The 17144-nt window shown below is 55.5% G+C and overlaps 4 protein-coding genes across 4 annotated transcripts; 3 read left to right on the forward strand and 1 right to left on the reverse strand.

Annotated features, from left to right (window-relative positions):
• Positions 1-1638: 1638 nt before the first annotated feature.
• On the forward strand, positions 1639-3687 carry J7T55_005714 (uncharacterized protein; the record flags this gene model as incomplete). The annotated part of the gene is made up of 1 exon (XM_053135752.1): positions 1639-3687. The coding sequence occupies one exon, from the start codon at positions 1639-1641 to the stop codon at positions 3685-3687; it is 2049 nt and encodes a 682-aa protein (XP_053000485.1).
• A 670-nt stretch (positions 3688-4357) lies between these two features.
• On the reverse strand, positions 4358-5372 carry J7T55_005715 (uncharacterized protein; the record flags this gene model as incomplete). Its single annotated transcript, XM_053135863.1, has 2 exons — positions 4358-5137; positions 5205-5372. 2 exons carry the CDS (start codon positions 5370-5372, stop codon positions 4358-4360), a joined length of 948 nt encoding a protein of 315 aa, XP_053000486.1.
• A 3383-nt stretch (positions 5373-8755) lies between these two features.
• Positions 8756-14072, forward strand: J7T55_005716 (uncharacterized protein; the record flags this gene model as incomplete). The annotated part of the gene is made up of 4 exons (XM_053135973.1): positions 8756-9442; positions 9509-12578; positions 12720-12787; positions 13083-14072. 4 exons carry the CDS (start codon positions 8756-8758, stop codon positions 14070-14072), a joined length of 4815 nt encoding a protein of 1604 aa, XP_053000487.1.
• A 1356-nt stretch (positions 14073-15428) lies between these two features.
• On the forward strand, positions 15429-17003 carry J7T55_005717 (uncharacterized protein; the record flags this gene model as incomplete). The annotated part of the gene is made up of 2 exons (XM_053136082.1): positions 15429-15772; positions 15851-17003. 2 exons carry the CDS (start codon positions 15429-15431, stop codon positions 17001-17003), a joined length of 1497 nt encoding a protein of 498 aa, XP_053000488.1.
• Positions 17004-17144: the final 141 nt, after the last annotated feature.

Consider the following 17144-nt stretch of genomic DNA (forward strand, 5'->3'; position numbering starts at 1 on the left):
TGGTCACGGGCGACTACGTGTGGCCTGATGGATCAGGCACCCTAGTGATTTTACTGGGCCGTGCCTATCTAGGGAGCTGCTAGTTTCTCTGGTCTGATTGTTCCCAAGGATTTGGGACTCAGTCGCTGTACACATGCAAAAGATAAAGAAGTAGAGTTATCGGTCGTTCATAGAATTTGCGATGTTGAAGTATTGCAGAAACTTGAGAGTATGATCATCTACTGTGATGGCGTCTTGTTAAAATGAACTTGGCGCTAGAGTCCAATGCGAGGGCCATGACCATCACTGTGTGAGCTTGAAGTGAGGCTAAGATTCATTTGCTTCAATTCAGGGGTCACACGGCAATATTACGTAGGAAGTCACTCAGGGCACACACGTATAGCATCAAAGCTCTTCGAAAGGATGGTTTGTGTGGACAGGGCAAAGCTCATGTCGTTGACAGTGAAATTCTGTCCGAAATCCACCACTTGCCGAGCCACGAATAAATTTGCTCCTCTAACATTGGTTTCCATCAAGGGGTGATCATCACTTGAAAGCCTCCTGGGGGCATAGCTTTGATGCCGAGTGCAATTGCCATTCGATAGAATAAGTTTCAAGAGGACTGAAGTGTTGCAACTTGGAAGTTGGACTTCCACGTTGGCCCTTCACTAATTTATGCTCTAATGTCCCCTGGAGCTTTGAACTTGTAGTTTCTCACTGTATTTGAGTTGACAGTCTTGATATCCGCCAGTAAACATTGGAAAAGACGATCGAGGAACTCGCACTTGTGCCCTTTTTGCGGATGTGTGGACGCCAAAGGAAAACAATCTCCCAACGCAGAACAGGTTTCATCGGGGAGATTTTGACAGTTGCCAGATTTATGAGGCTGCCTTGAAAGTCGGAATGTCCTAATTCTAGGTGCATTCCCATTCTGCAGGCGTGCAAACCTTTTCGACAAGTGAAAAGATAATTGCAGTCAATACTTGTCATGCTTGGGCCCGGGAAGTCCACCCGTTCAACATAGTGTTGTTTGAGAACCTTGATGGAAAGAATAAGGGGCACACCTGCCAGTTTCACTTTTTTTATTTCCATGTTAGATTGTTAGAACTTCTGACCTAGGTTTGATTTATTTACACTTGTAAAAATGCGCCTTGGTCGTAAGGAAGGAGCTGCTGCCATGATGGCATTCACCAACAAACAATGTTATTCCGCAATATGCTCCTTCCACTTGCAAGACGCCGCCGGTCTTCCGGTGAAGCACTTTATGCCTGGCGTCCATCGGTCATGACGTCTGGCCCCTTGTGACTCCTGTTTGACAGCGTTCTGTCGGATTTCCTGTAGTCCGTCCGGTCCATGGCCATTAAAATTGTAGTACCTGGGCACTCTTAGTCCCCTCTGAAAGTTGCCCAGAATGGAGGCAGCGCTGGCCATTTCTATCGCAAGGCTCCTTGCATTTTGGATGCCCAGCCATCCTCAGTATCAACAGCCATTGAGACTCAAAAAGTGCCACGAGTATTCGTACTATCCTCACATCAAGGTGTATTCTTTCGGTGCCCCAGACTTTTCAGTATCTCCCAGATCTCAACGCGCTCATTGGTCATCACTACCTGACAGTATTGAGATACTTTCTATTTCACTTCACACAGAGTCGACCTCAACATGGACCAAAAGGGCGTCTTTCCTATCCCGCAACAGTCGGAAGATGGTGGAGGAGCTCCACACCATGCCTCACCCCAGATCACTACCCAAGATGCCAACGCGTCTTTCCCGCGCAAAAAGCCAGGCCGCCCACCAAAACCAAGGCCGTTCCCGGGCCCACCTGCTCCAAATGGGAAAAACAACTTCATTATCGTGGTGCACGCAAGAGTGGATCGAGCATATCAACGAATGCAAAATTATGAAAAGACGAAGGACCCTCAGAAATATGTGGTAGACAGAAATCGGGCTCTCTACCAAAAGTGTTTGGCTGAGTATGAGCACGAATGCAAGGGTTCGTTCCGCATTGATCAACTGCCAAAAACTGCAGTGGCCCGGCAACTGCACCAAGAGGCACTGTCCAAGATCAAGAAAAAAGAGGCAGACATCGAAAAAAGTCTTGCCGAAAAGAAGTATACACCCTCGGATAAATCGTGGTTGGTCAACGCCAAGAACGAGGAGATATATCTTCGGGAGATCCTACAGCGCTGCATGGCTCGTGATCGCGACGATATCCGCCGTCTTGAACAACAACATCCACAGAACGCGGCTGGACTTAAGGTCGTCGCTGATGTTGCTCCTCAAGCTCCACCTCGTTACCCCGGTTCTCCAAATCAGCAACCTCCTCAGAACGCGGCTGGACTTAAAGTCGTCGCTGATGTTATTCCGCAAGGCTCATCTCGTCACCCCGGATATATGCATCAGCAGCCTCGTCCCCCTGTATTTCCAAACCAACAACCTTTTGCGGGGTTTTCGGGGGTCAACGCCGTCACGAATGCTCCTTATGGCGCTGCTGCTCGTCCTGCATATTGGGCCCCTGGTGCCAACATGCAGCCTCATCCCTCGGCCTCATTTTGGGCTGACACCACCCCGTATACTAATCACAACGCGGGTTATCCTCTTTCATACTGGGCCCCTGCTGCTCCTCAACAGCAGAATTATCCCTTGGCCTCAGCATGGATCGGTCCTGGCCCAAACGCTTTTCACAATACCGCTCCTCCCCTCGGTGGCGTGCCTGTTTCCAATCAGCAGCATTATCCCTCAGCCTTCGTTGGGGCTGATACAATTCCGTATCCCGTCCACAACGGCTCTTATCCTCCTCCATACTGGGCCCCCGTTGCTCCTAATCAGCATCATCCATCGGCCTCGGGTCCGGTCCAAAACGGACCGCATGCTGTCCACGACACAAATCTTCCTGTTCGCGGGCTACCCAGTTCTCGCCAACCAGAGCTCTTCACGCCCAGTCCTCCCCAATTCGTGAGTCCCTCGAATTCAACTGAGTCTGATAAAATCATGCACTCTACGCCTGTTCCAAGTCCTTCTCGGAAGCGCAAGGCTCCTTGCGACACGAATATTTATCCAAGTCCCACTCGCGAGAAAACGACTCCTCCCTCAGAGGCAGGCAACGTCCACTCACCCTCCGGTGATAAAGGCACGCTTCCCCTCGTCCAGCCTGTGCCACAGACACTGACTGGTGCGAGTGCTAGGCCCGACGAGAGCGGTGCAGCTGCCTGTCAGGAGACATTATTGCGCGATGCATTCCTCCCTGGGATGCCAGCTCAAGAACAGCAGCCTGCACAGGGACAGCAGTCGGGACAGGTACAGGGGCAGGACTTGATCCCAGAACAGTCGTCTGTCCCTGAACTGTATATGCCCCCCGAGGAGGATATAGCAGCATTGATCGCTTTCAACAATAGCTGTATCGACCCTCGCCTCCTCACCTTGGCGCCTCCACAGGGCTCCCAGGAGGGCGATCACTCGATTCAGCACACGGCTGCCAGCCAGGGCCCAGAATCCGCGCTCGAGCACGAGGAACCTAGCAACGGCGATCACATCGCCATCAACGCGCAGCAGGGGCTTGCAGGTGAAGGGCAAGACCAAAGCAACATGGCCGGCGGCGATAATCTTGGGAATTTCCCAGCGCTAGTCGGAATCGCCGGCCAGCAAGAACAAATTGGGGGTGGTTGGGACGCTGGGCTTAAGTTTAAGTACCCGGCTCCGCCGGAGCATTAATATTGCTTCGACTTTATTGAGGTGGATGGTATGAAAGCTGGGTGCTCGGGGTGTTTGTCTTTTTAATGTTTTCTTTTCGTTGGACCGCACGACATGGGAGAATACACCAAGTTCTCAGAAGGGGAAGAATGGAGATGGAAAAAGTTTCGAAAGGGCATGGGTATTGGATGGCATGGGGAAACAGGCATGAGATATCTGTGGCGGTGATGAAATCGAGGTCGGTACCGGATTGAAATTGTTGAACGCACTGTCTTGAGAGTAGTTTCGAGTCTTTGAGGAACTTACGGAGCAAGGGTGGGCAGGTGTCCTTCAATCAGCGCTGCTTGAGTATTTGTTTCTTTTTCCTTTTTTCTTTGCTTAGAAAAATTCACCGTCGAGACAGTTGATGGGCTCGCAGAATCAGGCTCTTGATTTGAAAGAGCCGTAGAGATTTTTTATTACCGCAGTTAGAGATTCTGAAAAGCCTGTCAGCACAGGATAATAGTTAAATATACAGAATCAACAAGAAACCTCAGATCATTATGCTCTGCTGTAAATGCTTGCCATCGTCGGGTCTGGGTATCTTACTCCCTGGTCCTAGAAAAAAAAGATCACCTGTGCATGCAGATCACCCCCGAAATTACCCCCCCAGCACGTATGTACACGCCCATGGTATTACTGACCGGCATTTTCAGCCAGAGCTTTCCCAGAAATTAGCCGCGCCCTCCAGATCATCGACATTCAACAAATCCACCCCAGCCTCCCACAGCGACCTCCAGATGCCGTTCCGCGTGCCCACAGGCCACCCAGGCTGGTCCCAATACCGCACCTTGATGCCCTTGACGTGTGCGACGGCGACCTGGGCCGCGAGCAGCACCTTTTGCAGGTCGTTAAGCCCGTCCGTGCCGCGCACGCCGGGGAAAATCACGTTGAAGTTGGTGCTCGCGATGGGCGAGACGTCAGAGGTGATATTGGCGTAGATGGTGGAGAGGAACGGGATGGGCGCGTCCCAGAAGTAGTCGCGGGGCGCGACGCCCTGGACCTGGTTCAGCGGCGTGTTACCCGTGCCGATCACCGTGACGGGCCCCTGGGTGACGGTGGTGCCGTCGAATGTGGTCAGGTAGCCCGCGTCGCGGAGGGGCTGGAGGGCCTCGATGACTGCGGGGAAGGTGGTGGCGCCGTCGGTCTTGAGGTCGACGAAGAGGTACAGCGTCTGGGTGGAGGAGGTGTCGTAGACGCCGTTCTTGGTGGCGCCCGGGACGAAGGAGCTGTTTGGGTTCTGGGCCTCCAGGACCGACAGGATGGGCTGGATGTACAGGCTGTCCAGGGTGCGCTCGTCGGTCAGGGCGGACTGCTCGTGGCCTACGTGCAGGGTCCCGTTGTAGAGCCAGACGTCGGCCTCGACGCTGACTGCGCCTGCCTTCAGGGCCGAGTAGAAGGGGACTTCACGCCAGTAGTCATTGTGCGAGTGCTGGGCGGCTTGAGATCAGCCGTGCTTTAAGAATGGTTGGATTGTGCCGCGGATTTATCCCACTTACAAAGGCCTTGGGGACGATGTCTCGTGTCAGGGAAGTCGGGTAGTCATATTTGGGATCCGAGGCCGCATCACTGATGATCTTTTGCAAGGCTGGCGACAGTGGCATGTCTGACTGACCCAGAACAGCTGGTCCAGCGACCAAGGCCGTGGTGATCAGTGAGCGCAACATGTTGAAGGTGCGAGGCATGAATTGGAGGTGTGAGTACTGGCCGGGTTAATCGGGAGCGGGGTTGGGCTATATTATTATTGCTCTAGGAAGGTACGACCCCTGCGAACTGGTGTTCATCCTAACTTTCCGGGCGATCGTATGCAGACGCAGGTCATAGAGATATCACGACATTTTATATGTGAGCCAGGCAAGGGCTTCGTGATGTCACCTGGGGGGGCATGTCCCCGTCAGTAGTTTACATGGTATTGGGGTGCTTGGCAGGGCAGAGCTCCAGATGGACCAATGAAATGCGCACGTGGACCAACAGAGCTGGGTTTGCTGCTTGTGGTCACTCAGTCGAGGCTCTACACGTGGTGAAGAACTAGGCCATGAGGTGTTGTATCGTGTGGACAAGATATGCACCGAGTTGGGCCAGTATCAATATACTCCGGCAACTCTTACCATGAGTGGGCAAGCATTATCCTCATCAGCTCGGCCGGAAGAGACGGGACAATTGCCTTTGAGCGTCGACCGTGTTCCCAAATGGTGCTGTAGGCCCGTAAATTAAATGTTCAGCAGGGATTCATTTTGCAGTAGGCGTTTGATTTGCTCTCAGTTTGGAGTTGCCAGCAGAAGGGTCGTCGCGTGGGCATCAACAGCGTCGGTCGCGTGCGCGCGCGATGGCCGCTTGTCCAGGTGCAGAACTTGCTTGGTCCTGCAGATCTGACATCACCTTGCAGCCGGTGAAGACCGCCGTTGAGAGCGCATGAGACTGCCTTGAGGTGGAAAATGAGGTTTCTTTATGTGGCAGCCACTACAGAAAAGCATTTCAATATGCTTTGAGAGGCCAAAGTCAATCTGCTGCAGTCATCTCTGTTCGGAGCTTGGGCTGTTGCGATTATTCGAAGGTGCATCCCATGTGGCACGTGACCCCTGCGCTTGTTCGCGGGCCGAAACGTGGTCCTGCAGGGATATGCCCACTTCGAAGTGGCTCGCAGCCAGCGGACGATTGATTTGTAGCGAGGACAAGAGGGAGAGGGAGGGGGCACAGTACAAATCGAAGGAAGCGGATGACGCCGTGAAAAATTGAGACACGAGGCACGAGACATGCTATACGACACGTGCCCATGTCTCTGCAACGAGCATCTCATCTCATCTCGTGCCGTTCAACGTGTAGTAGATTTTTAACGACTGTCAGTACCGTTTCTCTGCGGCTGGTTCGGTCTCGATGCAAGCAGATGTGCAGATGGAAGGAGAGGCGGAAAAGATAGGCACATAATAACTCCGTATTATACGGAAGCCCCAGTATTTTCCCCTGATCTTTGTGTGGCCTGTGCAGCTGCACCAGCAGTGGCAGTGACGGTGATGGTTACGGTGGCAGTGGATCGCCAGAATTGATTTCCAAGCTTCCAAGCTTCCAAGCTCCCCTGGCTTAGGCGAGCTCGACCTCACACCAAGGGATCTTGGAGGGCCTGACCGGATCACAGGGAAACCAGCAGAGGGAATTCGGGACGATCAAGCATGCATAGATGCATGGTAAGATGAGGTGTACAGGAGTTCAGTCATCTAGATAAAACGCTCCAAGCTTCATGGGCCAGTGTTTGTTGGGCTTACGGACGCATTGACGTTGACGGGCTGGACCCCTCCTTCCCCCAAGTGCTCAGTTCCTGCGTGCACCTACACTTGGGCGGGCGGGCTGGCTCCAGGCCCTCCAGGGCATCTGCCAGCTGCCAGAGCAAGCCCAGGGCCCCACAGAGCTGCCTGCTCGCCCATTCTCCTGAGGGCCTGCATGAACATTGGGCAGATTGAGCATTCAGAATTCAGCATTTCAGCATCCCGCACCCGCCTGGACCTCTAGACCTCTGGGACCTCAGCTTCAGCTGGTCTCGACTCACCCATCAATCCACCCACCCACCCCACTGACCACACTGGTCCAGCAAACCAGCAAACTGTTTGTTGACTGACGTCCGCCCTCCGATCATCTATCCGTCCATCCATCTTCTTTCTCCCACCACCAGCTGCTGGCGACAAACACCACTCGCCCAGCGCACAGCTTTCCAGATCCAGCCCTCGACACAAACCAGAATTCATCATCCATCATCCCTCCCTCATTTATGTATGGCTTTGTTTCTCTCCTCAGGTCTAGGTCTGTGCTTTTCTGTCTCCGGAACAGTTACGGCGCACAACACGCTTTGACGTGATCACCACTGTTGGGTCCAGGGGAGCTTTTCAAGATTTGTAGGTCCGACCTGTCCCCCCTTCTGTTTTCTTCATTTGAGCATCGCGGGCCCAAAGACATCGCGGTCAGCCAGTCATTTGCCTTGGGGAGTCCATCGGAGAAAAGAAGGATTCGATCCTGACCGTCCCTCGGTCTCGGTCCCGTGCCGCCCATCGCCGAGTCGCGGCGCAAACTCGAGTCGAATAGAGGCGTCAGTTCTGACTCCTGACGGGGGCCCCGACGATTGTGCCCATACTGTGCTCTGCTGTGCCCTGCGCTGCTGTGCTGTGCCGTGTCATCCCGCTTCTCAAGTTGCAGCTGCGAGCTCGATCCTGCTAGGACGTCCTCATACGTCGAGCACGGCCAACTCGAGCCGAGGCCGCATCTGGAACTCAGATCACACAGCTATGGCTACAACGCATGGCATGGGCATGGCATGGATGGCATCATCAATCAGTCACTCAGTCAGGCAGTCGGTGGTCAGGGCCAGTCCGAGGCTTGAGCTCCAGCTGCCAACCCCGGACCGCACTGGGCTCGACTTGGACTGGCCTGGACGCCAGACAAAGGGAACCCCAACCTGGAAGAGACCCCAGCATTGGAACCACGCACCACTTGGCCTGCTGATTCGGTCTCTCACATGTTGTTTCACTGCCGCTGCTAGGCTGGCACCAAACACTCGTCCACACCTCCATCGGGCCCCCGATCCTGCCAAGACCGTTATGTTCATCCGCCTGCCTGCTGCTTGGTTGGCCAAGGCTCGCTGACAAGTCATTTGGTTTCTCCGACTTCATCTCAATCTTGAACGCTGACCCACGCCTTTTCCCACGCAGACGATAGACTTCATTGAGATACCCCCTCGCGATTGACAATCACAGCTCGACCGCGACTGCATGCTTTTGGGTGTATTTTAGACCGCCGTGCCGACCACGGCCTTCCAGCTTCGTTCCATCCCATTCCCGCTACCTCCCGGCACAGCCCTCGACGGCACACGAGCACAACCCATACTATACCATACATCGCCATCCCATCGACATCCAGCCTCCTGTGCGATCTTATCCCCCAACGCCGCGCGGCCATCTGCATGACCGCCGCCCAGACTCAATACCTACCTCTCTACCACCCATCCCCTGTCTGGCGTCAGATCGCTGGCGCTGTGACGTAGGGGCTCCTTGGGAGCACAGGCAAGATGTTTTGGAGGTTTGGCGGTTACGCCAACATATCCACCATCGACACCATCCTCGACAAGAATGATTTCACCCTTGAAGAGCTCCTCGACGAGGGCGACCTCATACAAGAACTAAAGCAACACAATGCGAAGCTTATCGACTATCTGCGGGACGAGCCTGTCCTAGTCAAGCTGCTCGAATACGTGGTCGCCCCTAAACTAGAGCCTGTCGCGACCCCCGATGTCGACGATGATGACGAGAAGGAACTCGAAGTCGAGACGGAGAAGGGGAAAAGCCGTGTCCTGCCCTTCTCCCGTCCAAGAGCATCATCCAGGGCATCCGAGCCTGAAAACAAGGAGGAAGAGATGGAGAAGAAGCGCAATAGGTACGCGTACGTTGCGGCCGAGATCCTTGCGTCAGACAACTGGTCAATATGCGAGGCGCTTCTCGCAAACAAGACCATGCTGCGCAACTTCTGGGAATTTCTGCAGCATCCCATCCCTCTCGACCCCCTACAGGCTAGTTATTTCACCAAGGTCAACGAGGCCCTTTTCGACAAGAAAACCGAGGAGATGATCGAGTTGCTCAAGTCTATCGACAACGCAGTCCCTGATATGCTTCGACACGTCGATTGCCCCATGATCATGGACCTGTTGCTCAAGATCATCAGTCTCGAGCGAACCGAAGCTGGTCAAGGAATTGTCGAGGTAAATACCTACCATCAGTAGCAATGTCTAACACCGCCCGAACGACTAACCTGAATTGCTGCACAGTGGCTGTATACCCAAGACGTCATGCCAACACTACTGTCCTTCCTCGGCCCTGAGCACAGCTGGGCCACTCAGACCTCAGCCGGTGACTTCATGAAGGCCATCATCACTGTATCCGCGAACGCCTCGCAAAACGAGCAGACGTGCATCGGTCCAAACGAGCTTACTAGGCAATTGGTATCAAAAGACTGCGTCGAGAAGCTGATATCCTACATGTTGGGCGGAGGAAACGCCTTGACGGTCGGTGTGGGGATCGTCATCGAGGTGATCCGCAAAAACAACTCCGATTACGATCCCGACGTCGGTGCCGAGGCCAACTCCTCTCCCTCAAGTAGAGACCCCATCTACCTAGGTACCCTTCTGCGACTCTTCGCCGATCACGTTCCCGACTTTGCACACTTGATCATGAATGCTCCAGCCCAGAAAGCCCGTCTTGATTCCACCTTTGGTGACAAGATCGAGCCGCTTGGCTTTGATCGTTTCAAGACCTGCGAGCTGATGGCCGAGCTCCTGCACTGTAGCAACATGGGCTTGCTAAACGAGGTCGGTTCCGAGGAGCTCATCGCTGCTAGAGATAGCGAACGCCAGCGGTTACGTGTCGAGGGCAAGCTTTCCGCTCTGCGCGGCGAGGACGTGCCATCCTCAGCAGATGACCTCACTATGCGCATTTCACACTCGTCGCCTGCTGACGAAGGTCGCCGGCTCGAAATCACCAACATCTCGGAGGATGATGGCTTCGAAGAAGTTGCACACAGCAAAGAGATGACCGAAGACACCTCCCATGAGTTCGTCAAAGCGGAGGAGGAGATACAAGCTGGTCAGGCAACTTCATTCCTGGATAAGGACGAGGACGACTTTGTCGACGAGCCGCTCAGCTCTCCTCGGCTTCAAGTCAGCGACGCCAAGATTGAGGAGCCAGATTTCGACGACCCAGACCTGGTTGTGGCACCATTATCTCCATCAAAGCAGAAGGCGGCTGAGCTTAACGACCTCCCTCCATCACCATCAAAGGACGAAGATGTCAAGGCCGAGGATGCTAAGGTCGAAGATTTGGTGGAAGACATGCAAAAGTCCTTGTTGGAAGACAAGCCGAAAACCCCAGAGCCTCAAGATGCGGCGGGCTCCGCGGAGGAAAGTGGCGCTTCCACGCCTGCTATTGATACCCCAGCTGCCTCATCGGTAGCCGAGTCCGAAAGTGCAAAACCTGAAGTCCAAGACGCAGCCCCAGGCGAACCAGAGGCACCATCTTCCGAACCACAAACTGAGGAAGCAGACAAGCCCGCGCCACTCTTTTCTCAGTCTCAAACTGCTCCCGAGGAAGGTGCTGCTACAGCAGAAGAACCAAAGGACGCGGAGACTTCTGGTGATGCTGAGAAGACAGAGGAACCCAAATCCGTGCCAGAGGCTGCCGCACCAGAGGCTGCCGAGCCAGAACAATCGGAGCAGGGAGCCGGCGATGCATCCATCGTTGTCGGCCACGAGGTCCAGCCCGAGGCGCAGGATCTCAGCAATGTGCAGCCTGTCGTAGGCGATTATCTCAAGATGCAGTTTGTTGAGTATGGAATCGTTCCTACCATTCTGTCATTCTTCTTCAAGTACCCCTGGAACAACTTCCTCCACAACGTTGTTTATGATATTGTGCAGCAAGTCTTTAACGGACCAATGGATCGTGGCTTCAACCCCACACTCGCAATTTCTCTGTTCGAATCAGCAGACATCACAAGCCAAATCATCAATGGCCAACATGCCAGCGAGCAGTCTCAGCAACAGAACAAGACCCGCATGGGCTACATGGGCCATCTCACCCTCATCGCCGAAGAGGTGGTGAAGTTCACTGAACGCCACCCTCCAGAGCTTCTCAGTGAGACGGTACTGCAGAAGGTTATGGACCAGGAATGGATCAATTATGTTGAGGGTGCTCTCGCAGAGACCCGCGAGCGTGACAATGCCATCCTGGGAGGTGTCCGGCCCGAAGTGGCCATGAGCAATAGACAAGCTGGGGGTCTTTCAGCGGTCGGTCTATCTAGTCTCGGCGCCGCGTTCGGTAGCTCACAAGGCGGTAGCTCGAACGCCCTGGCTGATGCGGGTCTTAACGGCGGCCTGAATGACATGGGTGACAATGGTGGTGGGAACGGCATCGGACCCTTTGCCATCTCATCGGGCACATTGATGTCCGGCTTTGGTAGCAGTTCTGATGAGGACGAGGATGAAGAAGCCGAGAACGAGGAGGATGTTAACAATGAGGTTGGTATTGTTTCTTTTGTTCCTCCCCAACCACGCCCTAGGAGGTCTTCTGGTTTATCATCTTTTGCCGGCCGCCCTGTGCCACGTCTCTTTACCCGGTCTGCATCTTCCTTCCAGGGGAGTGAGGACTGCATCGAGGATTCCGACTCGGACGATTCCGAAAAGTCTTGCCCGGATTTGGACAACGACCACGACCACGATAGCGCCGATGAAGACGAGCTGGAGCCACGCAAGATGATTCAGAGCAAAATCGCTCCGCCGATGGTCGATAGCCTTCGCAGGGTCAGCCTGGCCGATTCCATGGACGATTTCGAGGATGTCTCGTTAGGTGACGAAAGCGACACCGACTCCCTGGGCCACCTCTCACCCGAAGAGTGGGAAGATGTTGAGGACAGGGGCTTGGCGCACGTGGACGATGATGTTTCAGGCCCTGTCCAACAAGTGGACGATGGGGTCTTGGAGCAGGAGACAGACGTCGTCAGCCAAGCGGACGACGACGGCGACCCGCTCTTCCGCCTGCTCATTTCAGTCAACTTCCCATCAGAAGAGGAGATGCAGCCACGCCGAGCTCGACGAGACGCGGAGATCTACGAGGGCATGCTCCAACTTGTGAAGGAGTTGTTCGATGGCAAATACCCCGGCACATTTCTGGACCGCATGGCCGATATACTTTCTTGTCCACCCGGCCAACCTCCGACTGAGCACGACAGGAGGGTGCAGGCTTGTCTGGTCGAGATGGGGCGATTGGTCAAGAAACACCCCGGACAAGACGAGGCCACAGATTCGAGCTCCCAGACGAACAAACTGATAGCAGACGACGAGGAGTGTGGTATGAAGAAGCATATCTAGGAAAATCAATAGTTGTAGGATTAAGCACAATGACTGGGTCTACAAGAGCTGGGGCACCAGGCTGCTAGGCCTGGTGTAACGGAATAATGGTGTTCTGCCGGCCATTGGACAGCCTCTCCAGGGCACTCCGGCTTTTGCGTCTCATCAATGGCCTCGCGGGATTGGCTGTCGTCTGTTGCGTCCTTGTGGGTCTGATGCTGCGGGACTGTGGGTTGGTGATGGTGGCCCCTGCCCTATCTTGGAATCCTCTTCGGCCGAACGACCTCATCTCGGTTACGAACCGGCCGTCCATCCGAATTGCATACTCGTCCTGGCTCCGTTCTGGCGTCACCATGGAACCGATCCTACTTCATGCCCTCTGGCAGCTGGTTGCACGACAGCTCACCCTGGATTTCCTTATGTGTATCTCCTTTTGTCTTACACTTGCACCGTTGCGGTTATCTAACGTTGACTACAGAAAGGCATTCATGCTAATAACTCATAGTTCCGTGCCTACACCGACCCTCTAAACTCCTCAGGCCAGTCTGCATCCAACAGCTTAAACCCACCTTCGATCCCGCCGCCTCCGCCGCCCCCACCCCCGCTGAACATCCCTCCTTCCCGCGCCCGAATGGCCTTTGCAGCCCGGCTTGCCTCGAAACGCAAGGAGGCTGAAGAAGCCGGCGAGGACAGCGAGCTCAACGAGGAGAAAGGCCTGGGCAAGGGAGGTGCAAGCTCGTTACTTCAAGACAAGGACAAAGAGGGCGACGGGCAGCTGCGAAACCCCTTCGCGGATGACGAGGACGACGATGAGCAGAGCGATGACGAAGACGATGACGACGAGGAAGGCGATCTTGGACGGGCTGAGAGCACTAGCGGACAAGGCAATAGCTGGAACAGAGGAGGGTGGTGGCGTGGGGCACTCGGCGGCCGACCAGGCAAGAGCACTAAGGAGACATTTGGCGACGGCAGAGATTCCTCCGACTCGGAAGATGAAGCCGAAGGTCAGGGCGGCAACAGCAGTGACGAGGAGTTTGGTGACTTCGCCATGCCTGAGTCCTCAGGAAATACTGCCGACACCGGTAGCGCGACATCAGGTTTCGATGCGGACCGAGAGAAGGTGCTAGTCAAACCAATGCCTGTACACCCGCCTGGCAGCAGTGGAAATAAGGGCAACTTTTTAGGGCTGTGGCCTTTTGCGAAGAAGGACAAGGATAATAGCCCTACTAAGGAGGACACGGCTGAGAAGGACAAGACGGCCGAGGCAGAGACCGCCCCGGAGAAGCCAATCGAGGCCCAGGCAGCAGAGGAGACGGTCAAAGAGCAGGAAGAGAAGGACGCTGCCGGGGAGGGCGGTGCCAAAGATGATGACAAGACGCCAGACGAGCCTCCAGTCGTGCTTAGTGAGGACGGCGAGAAGGTGCAGGCTGCTGTCGAGGCCAAGCGCCGAACGAGCATCGAGGAGCCCGACGAGGGGGATGAGGTTGTTGTCTAGGTGGCGGACCGTAAAGGAGTGGACGGCTCTGGCTGGGTGTGGCTCGATTGATCCAGCACGGTTGTTCGGGTTGCATGATGATAAGTGCTACCACTGTTGCTCTCGCCGCGAGGACTAGCTGCCGCCGCGGGCGATGATGATGACAAGATTATGTTGTAGGTATATCACGACCAAATCTACACAGCAAGAGACGACACAGAGACAGCTTGTGGGGGGGGGGGGGGGAGTCTTGGGATTGTGGTTAGTTTAGAGGTCACGATCATGACCGTATGGCCCCTGTGTGTGTAGTTTAGTTAGTTCAGTCTATTGGCGCCGTCATCGGGACTGGCTGGCTGGCTGGCTCTCCATGTTGAGAATTGTATTATATGTGCTTCTTACTATTCTTCTTGTTACTGTTCAGTCGATTTGGCTCCTGACTTGTGGTAATTACTATTCTCTATGTTGGGTGAACATCGGTGTTGGATAGAGGGGCTTTTCTTAGAAGGGCTGCAACCGCCCACCCAGTCTCGGGACCGATCTCGGCACAAGTGGCCGACGGCCGATGACGCCCAGGCGTTGGGGTTTGGCGGACTTGGCTGCTGCTGACATGCGACGAGACAAGCCGCGCTTTGCCATGCGTGTCACCAGCAACTAAATCACTTCTGATCGCATTGAAACAACCAGAACAGCCCTATTATTCTCTTGTCTGCCAAAAAATCCACATTGATTTGGGACTCTTCTCAATCGAGCCACCATAATAACTACCGCCCAGCAGCTGACGTCGAGCCGCGCACACATGCACACACACGCACGCACAAGAGACGAATCAAGGCAGAGCGCATAAACCGCTCGACGCAGAGAAACCCCGGCTCCCCTCTCCCACCCCTCAGGAGGGATTATCCAGCCCGCATTAACCCATCGCCTCGACGGGTGTTTCATCGACAGGGAGGACGGGCGGCCCATTGGATCTTGGTCCTTCTATGCTGACCCGTGGTTACGGAATACCGAGGGCGCGGGTATTGCTGCTGTTATAATAATCCGCACGGCGGGTCGGCATCATGGTCGTCAGGGCTTTCCTTGCCGTTTTTGCGGTGCTATATGTGCATGTCTATTTGCGGGTATGTGATTTTCTGTGATTCCTTCCATTACGTCCGTTCTTTTTGAGAGGAAAGTCTGGGTTGGTTCGAGGGGTCCTGAGCTGACATTGTACTTTTCCGCGATAGGCTCTGTATGTGATTCGACCGCCGCCGAGAGAGCGAACGTGAAGGTTCGAACAAGAGTACGACGAGCGAACATCAAACCAACCATCCATCCAATCTTTGCACAGCCAAGCCTAGCCTCTGCTTGCTCAACCCCGACATTTCGGGCAGAGTCGAAATGGCCACCATGACCGTGAGACAAGCGCCTATACCTTCCTCCTCGACCTCATCCGCCCCATCGCCTCCCAGAAAGAAGCGGGCGAACTCGAGGCAACAAGCATGGCACGACGGCGCGGGCAAGCACCAAGGGGGCAAGGCGAGCAAGAAGGGCAGAGCAGGAGGCGTAAAGAAAGACCCGCCGCCTCTGATACGAAAGGTCGGGCTCGCGGCGCAGATATATGGAATCCAGGGAGTGATGGGCACGGTGTTGTGGTTCCAGGGCTGGAGGGAATGGTTATACCCTCCCGACGGCGGGCCGGATATCGTGAAGGCTTATGAATGTCGACCAGGGATGGGCGTACGGTATGTCACCCACTCACCCACTCGTCTGACTCTCTACTCGAGGAACAGGTATCTAAACTGATCATCCTCGCGCAACAGCATCTTTTTCCCAAAAAGTTTCGACCAGACCTCCCCAAACACACTACCCACCATCATGTCGATCCACGGCGGCGGCTTCTGCGTCGGCACGAGCCGCGACGACGACGAGTGGAACAGGCGTGTGGCCGACACGCAGGGCATGCTGGTGATCAGCCTGCCGTACTCCAAGGCCCCGCGCGCGCCTTTCCCTGCAGGGCTGAACGACCTCGAGGCGCTGTACCTGGCCGTGCTGGCGGATGAGAGCCTACCCATCGACCGGACGTCGAGTCCAAGCAAAAGCAGAAGAGGTGGAAGAAGCAGGGGACTGAAGGGCAGAGTCGCCCTGGCGGGTTTCGATGCTGGCGCCAATCTCGCCATGGCCCTGTCCCAACTCCCGGCCGTGCGCAGCAGCCTCAGCGCCGCGGCGCCCTCGGCCGTGGTCAGCATCTGCGGGATCCTCGACCTGGCCCGCCCTGTGGAGGCAAAGATGATCAGCAGGCCATACAAGCAAGGGCTATCATACCCCCGCAGCGGCACAATGGACATGCTAGCAAACACCTACTCGGCGTACACGTGGAGCTACGTGCCGTACGGGCAGGACCTGCGCGACCCGTGCCTGAGCCCCGCGTTCGCGGGGTGGGACGTGGACGACGGCGGGGGGGAGGCGCAGCAAGGGGACGGGGCGCTGCCGCCGCACGTGTGCCTCGTCGGCGCGGAGCTGGACATGCTCGCGCACGAGAGCTGGCGCGTGGCGTGCCGGCTCGTGCAGGAGGGCGGGATCCGGCGGGGCGACGGGCGCAGGGCGCGCTGGAGGGTGCCGGACCCGGACGCCGGGGCCGACAAGGCGCAGTCCGTGTGCGGGCGGGAGCAGCTCGGCGCCGTCAAGGGCGCGCTGGAGATGGAGGACCTCTCTGTCTCGGCGCGGGAGGACGAGGATGGGCTCGGGGCGCGGAAGAGGTTCGGGTTTGAGGTCACCTGGCCTGATGGCGGCGAGGAAGAAGGGGATGGGGACGGGAGCGTGAGGTGGATCCTTGTGCCGGATGTGATGCATGGCTTTGATCGGACGCTGTGGAGGGCTGGTGGCGAGGAGACGGTTAGGGATGCTGAGTTGAAGACTGTTGCTTATGTTGATGCTTTGGGGAAGTGGCTGCGGGATACCGTTTGGAGGATGTGACCATAGCACATAGCATATGTCAGATATTAGCAGTGAAGCTCATTTCGTGCATCCCGACCCAGATCTTCTGCTCGAGCGTGGTGTTTAGGCATGCGAGCGATAGCCGTTGACGGCCTGTGGTTACGGAGATGGTTACAGCTA

The sequence above is a fragment of the Diaporthe amygdali genome, assembly GCF_026229845.1.
Source record: "Diaporthe amygdali strain CAA958 chromosome Unknown NODE_1_length_4327563_cov_65_473760, whole genome shotgun sequence".
Lineage (NCBI taxonomy): Eukaryota > Fungi > Ascomycota > Sordariomycetes > Diaporthales > Diaporthaceae > Diaporthe > Diaporthe amygdali.